Raw genomic sequence first — 17,604 nt, forward strand, 5'->3', positions numbered from 1 at the left:
ACAGAATTCCTCAAATTGCAGAGCCAGGTTGACAAAAAACACAAACCAGGTTTCTGAACTCAACAAGAATGACAATTTATTACAAGTAATTAATTAGACTGTATCCGAAGGTAAACACTGATCAGAATATTTCTTTTCAGTCACATCTCTTCAGATACTTGCACTAGTTTTCAAACAATATGAGGTTCACTTATATACGGTTTCTAATGTATCTGTTAAACACCATAGCTTACAACAATTGCTGAAGGAAAGGTGAATTTTCTTTTCAGATTTAAAGCTGGTTTATGAGAGAATAGGTAGACAACTCTTGTGCTAGTGGATATCAAAACACCTCCCCCTATCTTGTTCCAATTCCAAGCTGTTGTTACCTGAAAGCCAAACACAAAGTTGTGGTCAGGCCAAAGGTTTTTGTCATCAACAATTGGTCACTCGTCCATAGAACAATCAATTTCCTATTGCCACCCACCTGCATCTGTACATCTTGCTCCTGTTTGTCCACAACACTTCAATTACTACTTAGTCAAACAGCTATTTACACAATGCTCGTCTAAGTGTCAGTCCTTTCAAAATGTGTAGCAATCATTTGAAATACTGGTTTTCAAACAATTTTAAAAAGTACAAAAATAAAAAAGGTCTTTATAATGGCTTCAGTACTCTTCAAAATGCCTGCAATTTTGTTCTTGTTTTCAAGCCAAAATGTTTTGAGTCAAATCTACTTAAACTAAATGTCCAAAACTGATAAAGCAGAAGCAATTTCCACTGGATCAGATTTATTTTTAATCCTGCTGAGACTTATTTTTCAAGTACATCAACTTATCATCATGAATCAGCTTGTTGAGATATTCTCATTCTTTCTCTCACTATTTGAATAGCATTCTTTGTACTCCATAAAACATGATGTATTCCTCCTTTTTTATCCCCCAGACAAACACATTCAAAGATGTTGCTTTTGTTCTAATTATTGTTTCTCGCATTTGTTTTCGTCCATCAAACTTTGCTAATTGGTACTGTGAGATTTTATCATTGATGTATAATTCTTGAATTTCAATGATTTGGTTATCACTTTGAACAAGATGTTCTATAATTATACTGTTTAATGCTATAAATCAATTGTATGTCTAAAGCTTTGTCAGATTCAATATTCAGGTTGCTGTTAAAATGCATTAATTTCCACAGATTAATTATTGAAGTGTATTTGACGTTACAGGACTGTAATCACTATTCACAGCATATTTTAAAACAAGTACAGATTTCTGAATGGAGATAGTAAGAATTGCCGATTTTGGAGTCAGAGATGACATAGTGTGGAGCTGGAGGAACACAGCAGGCCAGGCAGCATCAGAGGAGCAAGAAAGCTGAATTTCAGGTCGGGACCTTCCATCAGAAATTGTGATGGACTAAGAAGGTGTGAGTGTAGTTTCCCAGCATTATTTTGATACTGGTACAACAGCAGGTTATTGTCAATTACACGGAGGGGCTAATAGGCCAGATTATATTATTTAGTGTGTAACGTGGGGATTAAAAAATGAAATAACAATGTGTGGAGCTGGATGAACGCAGCAGGCCAAGCAGCATCTTAGGAGCACAAAAGCTGACGTTTTGGGCCTAGACCCTTCTTCAGTTTGATTTCTTTCCTTCCAAATAAAAACAGGTTCCCACATTTTCATGAAAAAAACAGTGCCCTTTAAATCTACTTAACCCAAACCCTCATTGTCTCAGAAGGAAGTACTTTGAGAAGTCCTGAAGTTGTGAAAGGCAATAAATGATTCCAAGTCTTTATCTGCAATAACAATGATGAAGTTTGGTTCATTTGACTGTGATGTTAATAAGATGATATTAAGATTACTTCTTTTTTTAAGCAAATCATTACATACCATCTGAAAAACATAAAGAGCTGTCTTTAGTTTAGAAAATTTTTATTCCTCAATTTTGTCCTGCAATGTATTATTTTAGAGTGCTAAAGTAAGCAAACATGAATCATTGTTAAGATATTTTTATTAATTTTTACACATCAAAGTACAGTGAGGCCACAGCTTCACATAATAGGGGGGAAAAGATGCAAATGACAGAAATCTGAAGTAAAGTAATATACTGGATCTATCGAGCAATCCATCAATATTTAAGAAAAAGTACATCCAGTGCTGACAAATGCTGTTTAGCCTAAACTTTAACCAAGTCTTGTCTTATTGCAAATGTGGTGAATCTTCCATCATTTTGGTGCTTGTAGCTTTTCCTTTTATTTACATTTTGTGATTACACTTGTAATTTTGACTGAAACACTAGATTCTTTAACAAAAACTGATTTGCAAGTGAGAAATCGTATTTCCATACCCTATCTTAGCTAGGGGGAAAGGGGACAGGTAGTTTGCTGTTGTAAATGCTTGTGAGGAGAATGGCTGAGCCTTTACTGGAGATCTCTGCAGGGCGACATTTGTTTTTCGCAGAAAAAGGGAGGAACTTTGACAGTGGTGCTCCAAATCATGAGGGGTATAGTTACTGTAGACAAGGAAGAATGTTCCCAATAGAAGGACTGAAATCAGAAGACACAAGCCACAAGGTGATTGGCAAAATAAATCAACAGCAACATAAGAGAAAATGTTCATTTGTAGTAAATGATGGTATCTGGAATGCTAGTGTATGAGAAATTCAGTTGTGGCTTTCTAAAAGGAATTGGTTAATTATCTTGAAAAACATTTAGGACCGCTACCAGGAACAGGCAGGGGTGTGGGACTAACTCTTCGAATACAGACTGAATGGTCTGTCATTGTGCAATAACCATTCTGTTACTCTTAAGCATGGTGAGATTAAATATAAAGGCAAATTACAACACAATATAGAACTAAAACAACTGTTCCCTTTTCTCCAGCAATCAATTGCAAACTATCAGACTTACAAATAAATTACATCGCTCTATTTCTGTTTAGAGTTATAATAAAAGTGTTTAAATTTAAAGCTATACAAGTAATGCAGTGAAATGTAAACAAACTTTGGAACAAGGGAAAGAATTTTCAAGGCAGGCGCAATAGACCGAATGTCCTTATGCACATTATTGTTTCTGTGAAGGCAGAGTTTATCACACTCATCAGTGGGCACTTTAACCAATCTAGCAAAAATAAGAATGAAATTGAAGAGACTGTTGTGTAGCTTTAATGTCACTAGACTAGTAATCCAGAGCCCCACGCTAATGCTCAAGATAAATTTGCATTCTGACATGGCAGATGATGAAACAATTTTTAAAAATGGAATTAAATGCTAGCCTGACGATAATCATTGTTGTATAAACACAACTTTCCTTTCCTGGTCTGGCCTACATGCAGGTCCAGACACACAGCAATGTAGTTGCCTCTGAAACGTCCTCATCAAGCCACTCAGATCAAGAAGAATTAGGAATGAGCAATAAATGCTGGCCAAGCCAGCAATTCCCACATTGCAGTAACAAATAAAACAAAAATCCAGAAATTTTTGCACTGACAGCGCTGTAATAGCAGTGTCAAAACTTTGAAGCTAAAAGACCTCTTGTTAAAAGAGAGAATTGATCAAATACGATCATCTTTTCAACCACCTATTATTAATTTAATTTAGTGGGTCACATCCCATGCTACTAGGCTATAAATTATGGCCATTAAAGTAAAGCTGCTCTGCCATCCAGTTAATGTTCAAACTGTATTTATAGCCACTTGTTTCAACAATCATCTTTTAGTCATGAGACAAAACTTTGTTTTAGGACTTTCTGACCTTATCCAAAAGATTTAATTGTCTCTATGTAAGGGTACATAGGTTTGCTTCTTCAGATTTCCAACATCCTGCTTAACAAAGGAGTCAGTAATATGATGAACAAAATAGTGTTATGAATGACTAGTTAAGTCATAGAAACTTCAAGACAAGCAGTAAATTACATTGGAGGATCAGGTAAAGGCAGACTGAATACTTAGACCTTAATCTACTAAAGTCATTAATGAGAGTTCCTAGATAACGTTTTGACATTTAGAATGAGGCTAGAATTGGTGCTGTCAGTAGAGCAAGCTTGTGCTGTAAGCCCATGTCTTCAATTTACACAACAGGCAACCAGCAGTTTACTTTTTGATTGTCATTTACAACATCACAATGTGCAAACACCCAATCTGTTTAAAGTTGAAATCTGCACTTTTTTTAAAAAAGCAATATAAAAATATTTTATAAAATTACAAGCATTGTATAATCTTTACATGGAACGTTACACTGAATATTGCAGACATTTCTCATATCTTTGTTTAGAAATGCTACAGGAACAAAGTACATGGCACTTGTCAAAAGTATGATGCTGTCACAGTGTGATATTTATTCTCAAACTTGAATAGCAAACTGCCACACAAAAACCCAATGTAAATACAAAGCAAGCTGAAACAAAACTTTGGCATAGGAGTAATTTTAGTTTGAAAAGTGGTAATAAGTAATATTACCATTTACAGTAGCTTAGAAAAAGTAAAACAGGAACAGAGTTCAATTTACTCACTTCACATTTGATGAATATTGACATTACAGAAAGAGAGGCCTGGGGTTTTTAAAAGTGATAATTCTACAATTTAATTCATTCTTGTTACTGAAAAACATAGCATCTAAACTGATTTCCAAACATGAGCAGTCCTTATTGAAGGAAAATTCACATTATACATGGGAAATCCTTAGCACTAAAAACAGTGAGACACTCAAAGGTCAATGGATGTTGGTGGTTTAAAACGCTAATGTAATGATCAAAGTCCATACTTAGATCTAGAACAATGGCCCAGTGTACAGAATGCTCAAATATGTTTTTCATTCAAATTTCATTAAAGGACACAAGACAATTCTTCTCTTAGTCAGTTATGTGGTAATGAAATTAGAGCATGCATTCAAGAGAAGTGCACTTCAGTCAGTTTTTGGATAGTTGCTTCCCACTTTAAAACTGATTAGAATTTTTATGTATGTAGCATTAGTTCAAGGTAACTATAATATACGACCACTCTGTTCAATGCTACCAAATCAAACCCTTTTCATTTCTTATAAATGCATTCATTATATTAGCCCTCAAATAAACACTTTTGTTTCCGAAACCACACAAGTTGGCAAGTAAATCTTTTGGGGAAGAAGATGCTAATGCTAGCAATAATTTCTTTTTAATGAGTATTCCAGTTAAAGAATCAGTATATTGACTGTGTATGATGTCAACCTATTATAACTATTCCTTGGTAACTGTGTACAATACTTTTAAGAAAAACTTTCGGCTAGTATAATCTAGAAATGAATCTAGAACTTCAATACATTTGGCTCACAGTTACACAGTGATGCAAGATAAACCCAACCTATAAATAGTTACATAAAATATGAAATAATTTCTTCTTTCATCAGCATCCTCAGTGTGGGCAGTATCATGAAGAATGCAGAAGCAGCTTTCTCAAATACTCGAGTTAGAGGTAGCAAAAAATCCTCTTCACAAACTGTCTTAAAAACCAATGCTGACCTCACTTTACAGAAGAATCTAGTCATGTCTTACCATGCTAGTACAACTTTGGAATAGATGTGCTGCAAATTTCAAAAGGGAACAGTAGTTGATTGGCACATTTATGTAATAGGATAAACATTTCTCAGAAATATGGAAGTCATTTAGTGACATTTTAACAGTAATTAGTTTCCATAACCATCCAGAGATTTGAAATCATCACCTTGAGAGCAGTTTGGCGTATTTATTCCTTATGAATGAGATTTTTGAAGACTCATTGAATGGGTATGGGAGGTGTGGTGCTTCTTAAGGGGAATGATCACATAGATAATTTTGTAGTCTTTGCCAGCTGCCACATGTTACTTCTTGCTATTTGAGGTTTCGATTCTGATGCTGTTCCCTGGCATTTGATACATTTACAAAAATGTATGGATGTAAATCTGTCTCTCAATCCATTCAATAAAATGAGTAACATTGCTGTAAACACCAGGTCCAAGGAGTTTTGTGAAGCACACTGATCCCCAAGAGGTTAAACCAAATAATGTCCATTTCTTGCCAGGTTGTTCACAAACCAAAGGTCCTCCACTGTCACCCTAATGATCAGAGACAATAATGGCAATGGAATTTAATATTTTGGGCAAACAAAAACAGTTTCACTTTATTTAGCTTAAACTTTTCTAATAGTGTTAAACTTAAAACTCTAGAACTCAATTAGTTTTACAACATAGAAAGAGGTTCTTTAGCACATCATGTCATGTTGATCATCATGCACCTATATAACCTAATCTAACTTTCCAACACTTGACTTGTTTAAGACCATAAGAAGTAGAAACAGGAAGTAGGCCGTTTGACCCTTTGAGCTGCCTCTGCCATTCAACAGAATCAAAACTATTCGAATATTACTGACATTTACATTTTTTCCTATTTCCTGTAATTCTTGATTCCTGTGCTGTTGAGGGTCTATTTATCTCAGCCTTAAATGTAATGACACTGCACCCTAGCTGTCTGTGGCAATGTGTTCCAAAGACACACTCAGCGAAGAAATTCTTCCTCATTTCAGTCTTACATTGGCACCCTTTTACTCTGAGATTAGACTTTATGATCCTAGACACCCCATGACAGGAAATATCTTCTCAGCATTTACCCTTTGAAGCTGCTTATAATCCTGTATGATTCAATGAGATTCAGTGAGTAGAGCCCAACATGTTTAGTCTTTGTGCAAAAGACAATCTCTTCATGACAGGGATCATCCCAGTGAACTTCTCTGAACTGTCTATAATGAAATGCTATTTTTCTTTATATAAGGGGCCCAAAACTGCTCTCATTACTCCAAATGTGGTCTCATCAGCACCTTGTTCATTTGCAGTAAGACTTCTTTACCCTTGTACTTCAAATCTGTTGAAATAAGGGCCAACATTCCGTTAGCCTTCCTGATTACCTACCACACCTGTGTACTAGTTTTCTGTGTTTCATGTACAAGTACTTTCCAATACCTTTGTGTTGTAGCTTTCGGGAGTTTATCTCCATTCAAATATTGCTATTCTTCTCTTCTGTCTTCCAAAATGAACATCGTCATATTTTCCCATTTTATACTCATTGCCAACTGATTGTGCATTTAACCTAACCACTTAATATCTTTCTGTAGACTGTTTGTAGCCCTGTCATGAGCTGCTTTCCACCAATTTTTGTGTTGTCTGCAAATCAGCCTATAGTACTTCATTTCTCCAAGTTATTCATACATATTGTAAACAGTTGCGGTCCCAGTACTGATCGCTGTGAAACCCCACTAGCTTTGGTCAACAACCTAAGAAAGAACCTTGTATTTCCATTTGCTGGAGCCAGTTCTATCCATGCCTCCAGTTATATACTACCTCTAGCACAGTGGATTCTTATGAAGTAACCTTTTGTGAGGTACCATGTTGAACATTTTCTAGAAGCACAAATACAACACATCCACAGGTTCCCCTCTATATACTCCAATTGATTCTGCCTCAAAAAACCTCTAATAAGTTAGACGTGCTTTTCCTTTCATGAGGCTGTCCTGACTCTGCTTGATTAGATTATAATTGTCCAAACATTGTGCTATCACTTCCTTAATTATTGATTCCAATACTTTTCTAACAATTCATGTTAGGCGAATCAGCATAAAACCTGCTGTTTTGCCTCCCTTTCTGGATAGGGTTGTCACATTTGCAGTTTTCCAATCCTCTAGTACAGCTGCAGAATCCAAGGATATCAGAGGCACTAAACAATACTTTGTCTCTGTTTCACAGTGAAAGGAAATGATTTATTCTCAAAAACTGTAAGAGGTAATAATGGGAATCTCAGAAATGGCAGAGGCAATAAGCCAATATGCTGTCTCTCTCTTATGCTGTGAAAACAATATTTTTTCTCCAAAAACTGCAGTTACCACAAAGGAATTTGGTGAAAATACTGTAACTAGGGAGAAGGTATTAAGTGAATTGATGAGATTAAAAACAGATAGTCCCTAGGGCCGGATGACCTGCACCTTAGGGTATTATATAAAGGTAGCAGCAGAGATAGTAGATACATTAGTTATGATTTTCCAAAATTCCCTGGATTCTGGAAATGTAGCAATGGATTAGAAACAGGCTAATGTGACACCCTCATTTAAAAAAGGAGATAGGCAAAGCATGGAAAACTACAGACTAGTTATTTTGACCTTTGTAGTTACTGGAGTCAATCATAATGGAGGAGATAACTGAACACTTGGAAAACAAAGCTCAATTCACCAATGTAAGCATAATTTCCTGAAAGTCAAGTTGTGCTTGACAAACTTGCTGGAGTTCTTTGAAGATGTAACCAACAAGGTAGATAATGGGGATCCGGTGGATGTGGTATATCTAGACTTCCAGAAAGCATTTGACAAGGTACTGCATAAAAAACTGATCCAGCAGGTTGGATCCCGTGGGTTAAGTATTGGCCTAGAGGGTAGCTATTGCTTTGGATAGAGGATTGGCTGACAGAAAGCAGAGGGTCAGGATAAACAGGGTGATGAACTGTAACTACTGGGGTGCTGCAGGGTTCAGTTCTCAGACCTCAAATATTTATGATCTATTTAAGTAATCTGTAAGTGGGGTCAGAGTGTAACATAGCAAAGTTCGCAGGTGATACTAAAAAAGGTAGGAAACCAGGCGGTGATGAAGAGATAAAAAGTTCACAAATGGATATTGATAGGCTAGGAGAATGGGCCAGAATCTTATAGATGGAGTTTAACGTGGATTAGTGCAAGGTTGTCCATTTTGGCCGGAAAAATAAAAGAGCAAATAATTATTTAAACGGGAAGCAGATGCAAAGTGTGTCAGTGCTCAGGAATCTGGGTATCTTTGTGCATGAATTGCAAAAAGTAGGTGTAATAAGAAAGGCAAATAAAATTCTGACATTCATTGCAATAGTAAGGAATTGTTGTTACAATTATGTAAGGCATTGGTGAGTGGAATATTGTGCCCAGTTTTGGTCTCCTTACTTGAGGAACGATGTGGTGGCATTGGAGGCAGTTCAGCAGAGGTACACCAGATTGATTCCAACAACGAAAGGGCTGTCGTGCGAGGAACAGTCGAATAGCTTGGGCTTCTGCTCACTGGAGTTTAGAAGAATGAGATGTATATAAAATGCTAAAAGGTGTTGATAATGTGGGCGTTGAACACATGTTCCTCCGCCTTGTGTAACAGTCTCAGACAAGAGGTCATAGATATAGAGTGAGAGGAGATAGGTTCAAAACTGTGATGAGGAGAAACTACTTCTCTCAGAACGCTGTGAATCTGTAAAACTCACTGCCCCAGAGTGCAATGGAGGCAGAATCAATCAACAGATTCAAGAAAGATATAGATATGTTTCTGCTCAAAAGCAGGGTAAAGGGCGATGGGGAGAAAGCAGGAAAGTGGAATTGAGATCAGGGAAACATCAGCCATGATCATGTTAAATGGCAGAGCAGGCTTAGAAGGCTGAATTTCCCACTCCTGCTCCTAATTACTATGATTTTTGGAAAATTACAACCATGTATCCACTATCTCTGTAACTACCTTTTCTAGGATATTAGGATGCAAGCCATCAGGGCCAGGGGACTTGGCCGCATTCAGCATCATTGGTTTGTTTAATACTATTTCTCTTGTGCTAGCAATGATACTTAATTTCTTCCTCATATTCTTCAGTATTAATGGGATGCTCAAAATATTTTTCACCTTAAAAACAAATGCAAAATACCTGTTTAACTCCTCTGCCATTTTCTTGTTCCCCAAAACTGTCTCCCTCATATTTGTTTTATAAGGGGCTTATGTTCACTTTGACCTCTTGCTTCCTTTATATAATGTAACGAAACAGAGCCGTGGCTTCATGAAGGGGAAATGTGTTTGATTAATTTTTAAAAATTTTCAAGAGGAAGTCTCAACCAGAGTGAACAGAAGGGAATCAGTAGATGTGATATATTTGGACTTCCAGAAGACATTCAACAAAATACCTGACAAAAAGTTAATCCATAAGATAAGAGCCCATGTGTTTCGGGTAGTATATTGGCATGGATAGAGAGTTGGCTCATTGGCAGGAAGCAACGAGTGGGGATTAAGGATTCTTTTTCAGCTTGATGCCTCATGACCAGTAGGGTTCCGCAGTGATCAGTGCTGGGTTCACAACTGTTTACAATATATATTAATATCTTGGAGGAAGGAAATGAATGTACTGCAGACAAATTTGCAGAATACACAAAAAATAGGTGGAAAAGCAGGTTGTGAGATGGATACATATAGTTTACAGGGAGATATTGGTAGGTTAACTAAGAGGCAAAGTAATTGGCAAATGGAGTATCAAGTGGGAAAACAAAAGAACAAAGTATTATTTAAGTGGAGATAAAGTGAGCAAAACTGCAAAATAAAGAGACTTTAGAGTACTTCAAATGCATAAACCTAGCATACAGGTTAAGTAGGTAATCAGAAAGGCTAATGGAACATTGGCCCTAATTCAAGGGGTTGGGGTATAAGAGTATAGAAGTCTTAATGTAACTGTACTAGGTGCTTGTGAGACCATATCTGGAGAGCTCTGAGCAGTTTTTGTCCACTTATTTAAGATGTCATTTCATTGGAGCCATTTTAGAGAAGGTTCACTAGGATGACTGCTTTCTTATAACCAAAGGCTAATCAGGTTGGAACTGTACATGTTGGAGTTTAGAAGAATGAGAAGTGATCTCATTGAAACATGGAGGATTCTTAAGGGGCTTGACACGTTAAATGCTGAGAGGATGTTACCCCTCACAGGAGAGTCTGAGATCGGTGGGCATAGTCTCAGAATAAAGAGATGCCAATCTAAAACTGAGATGAGGAAGAATTTCTTCTCTCAGAGGGTTGAAAGTCTTTGGAGCTACTTGCCAAAGAGAGCTGTAGGGCCTGAGCCCAAGTGCATATTTAAGGCTGAGATAGATAGATCCTTGATCAGTCGGGCAATCAAGGGCTTTGGGGAAAACACAAACAAGTGGCTGTTAGGAATGTCGGATAAGCCATGATCCTATTGAATGTTGGACAGGCTCAAGGGGCCAAATGGCCACCTCCTGTTCTTATTTCTTATGGTCTTAATAGTTGTATGTGGTAATGCTCAGTACTGAGCTCCACTGCAGTGAGATTTGGACTTTCACAAGAAACAAGACAAAGAGGATGGATGATGATGATAATGAAGAGGAGAAGGGGTATGAAGATGAAGTGAGCAATCTACCGCCAGCAGCACATGTTGTTGCCACGATAGCTTCGTTATTATTCACGTAGATTGGTGAATCAGTCAAACCTACAAATAGATGTAAAACTCATTCCGAGATAGAAGGACCACAATGCTGGAGTCAGATATAACACAGTGTGGAGCTAGAGGGGCACAGTGGGCCAGGCAGCGTCAAAGGAGCAGGAAAGTTGACATTTTGGGTAGGGACCCTTCTTCAGAGATGGGTAATATAAAACAAAGAACAGTACCGGCCCTTCGGCCCACGATGTTGGGCCAAACCTTTACCATAATCGTAAGGTCTATCTAACCTCCACCCCTACGTTATACTATCATCCATATGCCTATCTAATAGCCACTTAAATGACCCTAATGAGGCCAACTCCACTACCCTCTCCGGCAATGCATTCCATGCCCCCACTACTCTCTCGGTAAAGAACCTACCTCTGACGTCTCTCCTATAATCTACCTCCACTCACTTTAAAACTATACCCCCTCATAATAGCTACCTCCACCCTTGGAAAAAGTCTCCGGCTGTCAACCCTATCTATACCTTTGATCATTTTGTACATCTCTATCAAGTCACCCCTCATTCGTGGGGGAAGGGAGCTCCAAAACCACCCCTCCATTTATTTTGGAGCTCCCTTCCCCGTTCCCCCATTTGGATCCCGACCCAAAACGTCAACTTTCCTGCTCCTCTGATTCTGCCTGGCCTGCAGTGCCCCTCCAGCTGCACACTGTGTTATCTCTAAATAGATGTAAAAGCTACTTTTGCAACTGCTCCCCACATGCCAGAATCTCTAAACAGTCTTTCAAATTAACAATCTGCCATTTCAAAACAAAACCCTTCTCCCAACTACAGTCACCTCAATGCTCAGTATCAATTCATGTTTTCTCATTCTTCATCCCCACAACAGAAAAGGCCACTTGCCAGCCAGACACAAAGAAAGTGTGAATGGAGAAAACCTCTCTCATCTGGTTGTGGAGTCAGTGATAAGTGGGTGGGGGGGAAGCAATTTCAATTTGGTTCTCCCTTGTGGATGTTCTGTAAAATACTTTTATACCAGTTTAAAGAAGTTGCTGAGGCTGATACTATTATGTATTAAAAATAGATAAAAATATTGAAGTAGATGATGATACAAAGCTACAGGGAGGAAATAAGGAGTGTATTAGTTGTGAATTAGTCTAGCAGGAGCATGAAAGGCTGATTTGACCTCCTTCTGCAATGTTTCTTGCTATAGATATCTTTATAATGAAGGCAACACAACAACGTTCAGTAAAGTACCCACTGATGTACAAAATATACTTCTGTGCTTATGCACAATTTGTTATTTATTGAGTGTAAACCTTTGCCAATCCTGAAGGTCTCACATTTTAGACTAGCCTTGACCTGCCTCACATCCGTATGATGCTATAATGACAAGTTTTGAAATAATGGACTAATGCAAACATATGCTACTGAGAATGTTGAATTGGACTGTTCAGTAATTGTTTTCTTGATCCCCATTAAGCAGCATTTTCAGAATTCAAGGTAACAAATTGTGAGGCTGGATGAACACAGCAGGCCAAGCAGCATCTTAGGAGCACAAAAGCTGACGTTTCGGGCCTAGACCCTTCATCAGAAAAGCGGATGGGGAGAGGATTCTGAAATAAATAGGGAGAGAGGGAGAGGCGCACTGAAGATAGATAGAGGAGAAGATAGGACCACAAGAGAGTTGCAGTGGGAGAGAGATCCCCTGAGGTTGGTCCGGAGGTTAGGCATCCTGGAAGAGGCTTCGCAGTGAGGTTAAAATTGTGACCAGAGATAATGGGAACTGCAGATGCTGGAGAATCCAAGATAACAAAGTGTGGGGCTAGATGAACACAGATGAAGGGTCTAGGCCCGAAACGTCAGCTTTTGTGCTCCTAAGATGCTGCTTGGCCTGCTGTGTTCATCCAGCCCCACACTTTGTTATCTTGGATTCTCCAGCATCTGCAGTTCCCATTATCTCTGATCATATTTTCAGAATACACCTGCTCACCTCTTTGCTGCTTCCGATTTGTATCTCCCTGATTCCAAAGCAAAGGTTTGGCAAGAAAAGAAGATGCAGAAGTGGAGGACTTCTCAAAAATTACTTAACTTCTGAAGCACCTAATACGACTTCTCTCCCCCACCCCCTCCCTGGCTTGGTTGACTCTGCGTGCCATTAATGAGGCTAAATCATTTTCGCACAATTCAGCACTTGTATGTTTTCATATGCCAGGGGACCATCTAAATATTGTGTGCAAGTTGGAAGTATTTTCTATTACTATTCTAAACCTAATACAACCTCCCTTCAACCCTTACCATGCAAGAGTCCACTGATCCAGGTTCATAGCCTGCACATAACATTCGTGAAGTAATTGTTTTAGTGTCGAAGTATGACTGGCAACGATCAAGTGAGAGAATGCGGACTTCTCCTTCTTGTAGTTTGAATGGAACTGGAATGAAAATTGAGAGAACATTAAATTGATATTTTGTTACCATAACTCAATGTACAATGACGTACATGGTATAAGATGTGAATTTTACTCTACATGTAAACTCTGGCCACAAGTGTTGAAAGTGTTCAATGCCCACATTTAAAGTATTGTATAAATTATCTGCAAAATAGTACTTAAATGTGTACTTGTATACTTAAAAGAGCAATTGGTTTTCTGACATATTGCAACAGAGTTTCTCTTGGAACTTCATGAGGTTCTACTCTAACTCTGGAGGTGGTCTGGAGGCCTGTGATCAGGAGTGTACTCTACTGTTGTTGTTTGTCATTTATATAAAGTATTTGGATGGGAGTACAGGAGGCATGGTTGGTAAGTTTATGGATAATGCTAAAATTGATGGTATAGTAGACAGTGAATAAGGTTATCTCAGAGTACAATGGGATCTTTACCAACTGAACCAGTGGGCCAAAGAATGGCAGATGGAGTTTAACTTCGATAAATATGAGATGTTGCATTTTGACAAGGCAAACCCTGAGCAGGACCCACACAGTTAATGGTAGGGCCCTAGGGAGTGTTGGTGAACAGAGAGACCTAGGGGTGCAGGTATATAGCTGCTTCAAAGTGGCGTCACAGGTAGACAGGATGATGAAGTCATTTGGCATGCAGGCCTTCATTGGTCAGAGATTTTTATACAGATTTTGGGACATCATATTACGCCTGTACAAGGTTTGAATTATAAAGAAAAGCTGGATCATAGGAGGTTGAGAGGTGACCTGATAGAAGTTTATAAAATGATGAGAATTATAGATAGTGTTGATGGTCATTGTCTTTTCCCTAAGAGGGGAATTTCAAGACTGGGGACACATTTTTTCAGGTGAGAAGAGAGATTTTAAAAAGACATAAGAGGCAAATTTCTTACACAGAGGGTGGTTCACGTGGAATGAGCTTCGTGAGGAAGTGATCAGGGATAGCATAGGGAACTTGTGTATGGAGTCTGAGGAGGTAGGGAAGCCCTAAATGAGTTTTTTGCTTCTGTCTTTACGAAAGAAACGAACTCTGTAGTGAATGAAACCTTTGAAGAGCAGGTGTGCATGCTGGAATGGATAGATATAGAGGAAGCTGATGTGCTGAAAATTTTGTCAAACATTAAGATTGACGAGTCGCCAGGCCCGGACCAGATTTGTCCTCGGCTGCTTTGGGAAGCGAGAAATGCAATTGCTTCGCCACTTGCGAAGATCTTTGCATCCTCGCTCTCCACTGGAGTCGTACCTGAGGACTGGAGAGAGGCAAATGTAATTCCTCTCTTCAAGAAAGGAAATAGGGAAATCCCCTGCAATTACAGACCAGTAAGTCTCACGTCTGTCGTCTGCAAGGTGTTAGAAAGGATTCTGAGGGATAGGATTTATGACCATCTGGAAGAGCATGGCTTGATCAAATACAGTCAACACGGCTTTGTGAGGGGTAGGTCATGCCTCACAAACCTTATCGAGTTTTTTGAGGATGTGACTAGAAAAGTTGATGAGGGTCGAGCTGTGGATATGGTGTATATGGACTTCAGTAAGGCATTTGATAAGGTTCCCCGTGATAGGCTCATTCAGAAGGCCAGGAGGAATGGGATACAGGGGAACTTAGCTGCCTGGATACAGAATTGGCTGGCCAACAGAAGACAGTGAGTGGTAGTAGAAGGAAAATATTCTGCCTGGAAGTCAGTGGTGAGTGGGGTTCCACAGGGCTCTGTCCTTGGGCCTCTACTGTTTGTAATTTTTATTAATGACTTGGATGAGGGGATTGAAGGATGGGTCAGCAAGTTTGCAGACGACACAAAGGTCGGAGGTGTCATTGACAGTATAGAGGGCTGTTGTAGGCTGCAGCGGGACATTGACAGGATGCAGAGATGGGCTGAGAGGTGGCAGATGGAGTTCAACCTGGATAAATGCGAGGTGATGCATTTTGGAAGGTCGAATTTGAAAGTTGAGTACAGGATTAAGGATAGGATTCTTGGCAGTGTGGAGGAACAGAGGGATCTTGGTGTGCAGATATATAGATCCCTTAAAATGGCCACCCAAGTGGACAGGGTTGTTAAGAAAGCATATGGTGTATTGGCTTTTATTAACAGGGGGATTGAGTTTAAGAGTCTTGAGATCTTGTTGCAGCTCTATAAAACTTTGGTTAGACCGCACTTGGAATACTGCGTCCAGTTCTGGTCGCCCTATTATAGGAAAGATGTGGATGCTTTGGACAGGGTTCAGAGGAGGTTTACCAGGATGCTGCCTGGACTGGAGGGCTTACCTTATGAAGAGAGGTTGACTGAGCTCGGTCTCTTTTCATTGGAGAAATGGAGGAGGAGGGGTCCTAATTGAGGTATACAAGATAATGAGAGGCATAGATAGAGTTGATAGCCAGAGACTGTTTCCCAGGGCAGAAATGGCTAGCACGAGGGGTCATAGTTTTAAGCTGGTTGGTGGAAAGTATAGAGGGGATGTCAGAGGCGGGTTCTTTACACAGAGAGTTGTGAGAGCATGGAATGCATTGCCAGCAGCAGTTGTGGAAGCAAGGTCATTGGGGTCATTCAAGAGACTGCTGGACATGCATATGGTCACAGAAATTTGAGGGTGCATACATGAGGATCAATGGTCGGCACAACATTGTGGGCTGAAGGGCCTGTTCTGTGCTGTACTGTTCTATGTTCTATGTTCTAAGTGGTGGAATTGGCTATAATTGCAACATTTAAAAGACATGTGAATAGGAACGGTTTGGAAGGGGCAGGCAGATGGAATTAGTTTAGTTTAAGATTACATCAGCGTGGACTGGTTGGACAGAAGGACTGTTTTTGTGCTGTATGACCGTATGGCACAGCTACATTTGGAGTACTGTGTACAATTCTGGTCACCCTGCTGTAGAAAGGATGTTGTTAAACTGGTAAAGGTGCAGAAAAGATTTATAAGGATGTCACTGAGACTGCAAGTTATAGAAGTTATATATCTTTGAGTTATAAAGACAGTTTGGACAGGCTGGGACTTGTTTTTAAACCTGGAGCTAGAAGTCTTGTAGGTGACCTTATAAAGGTTTATAAAATCACCTCAGGCATTGATAAGGTGAATAGCTGAGATCTTTTCCCCAGGGTAGGGGAGTCCAAAACTGGACAGCAAGGGTTTAGGATGAAACAGGTAAGATTAAAAGGGACCTGAGGAGCAACATCTTCACATTGAGGGGTGGTACACATATGGAACAAGTTGCCAGAGAAAATAGTAGGGACAGGTACAACTACAACATTTAAAAGATAATTAGGCAGGTATGTGGATAGGAAAGATTTAGACAGATATGGTCCAAAATCAGGAAAGTAGGATTGGTTCAGTTTAGGAAACCTGGTTAATATAGACGGGATGAGGTGAATGGCCAATTTCCATGCTATATGTCGCCATGACTCAGGAAAGACACCAGAAAACACTATTTCTCCAGGATGTCTTAAAAGTTGTGAGATCAGGAAAATCCTAATAGAAACCATACCCCATTATTTCAAACAGGCTCTGCTCAGGAAATTTAATATTGCTACACAAGTATATAAAATGCAATGATCTTAACTCAGGATACATAATGAGCTCATAGAAATCAGAAATATATTTGTCATACTATCTCATTTAAAGGAGTTGGTTTTCTGTAGCAGAAAACTGTATATTTCTGTACCTCAAGACAAGTATTTCAGTTTTTCTTCAGTGAGACATTCGATAATTGACTTGATACCTTAAAAATCTTTCATATATTTAGTTAACTTTTAAATCCTGCACAAATTGGACATGATGAAAGAATATCAATATGGAGTAGCTACTTTTTATTCCCACTCTCTGTGAAATAGAAAGCAATCAGTGAGCAATCCACTTCTCCCCCAGTTCCAACGTTTTCTGGCCTTATAATTATTCTATTCTTCAAAACAGAATCCAATCCAAAGTACTGGAAAGTTGTGACAATGATGTATT

At 38.9% G+C, this 17,604-nt stretch overlaps 1 protein-coding gene across 5 annotated transcripts in view; it reads right to left on the bottom strand.

The window, feature by feature from the left end:
- Window positions 1–149: 149 nt before the first annotated feature.
- Window positions 150–17,604, bottom strand: part of corin (corin, serine peptidase) — a 212,727-nt gene continuing 195,272 nt past the window's right edge. For all 5 annotated transcript variants that reach the window (XM_048544649.2, XM_048544631.2, XM_048544678.2 and 2 more), the window contains 2 exons: window positions 13,497–13,630; window positions 150–6,048 (listed from right to left, as the gene is read on the bottom strand). In XM_048544649.2, the coding sequence (XP_048400606.1) occupies window positions 5,872–6,048; window positions 13,497–13,630 (311 nt within the window). In that variant the 3' untranslated portion in view covers window positions 150–5,871. The remainder of the gene's footprint in view (window positions 6,049–13,496; window positions 13,631–17,604) is intronic.

This window comes from Stegostoma tigrinum, chromosome 1, assembly GCF_030684315.1.
Source record: "Stegostoma tigrinum isolate sSteTig4 chromosome 1, sSteTig4.hap1, whole genome shotgun sequence".
NCBI classification, from domain to species: Eukaryota; Metazoa; Chordata; class Chondrichthyes; order Orectolobiformes; family Stegostomatidae; genus Stegostoma; species Stegostoma tigrinum.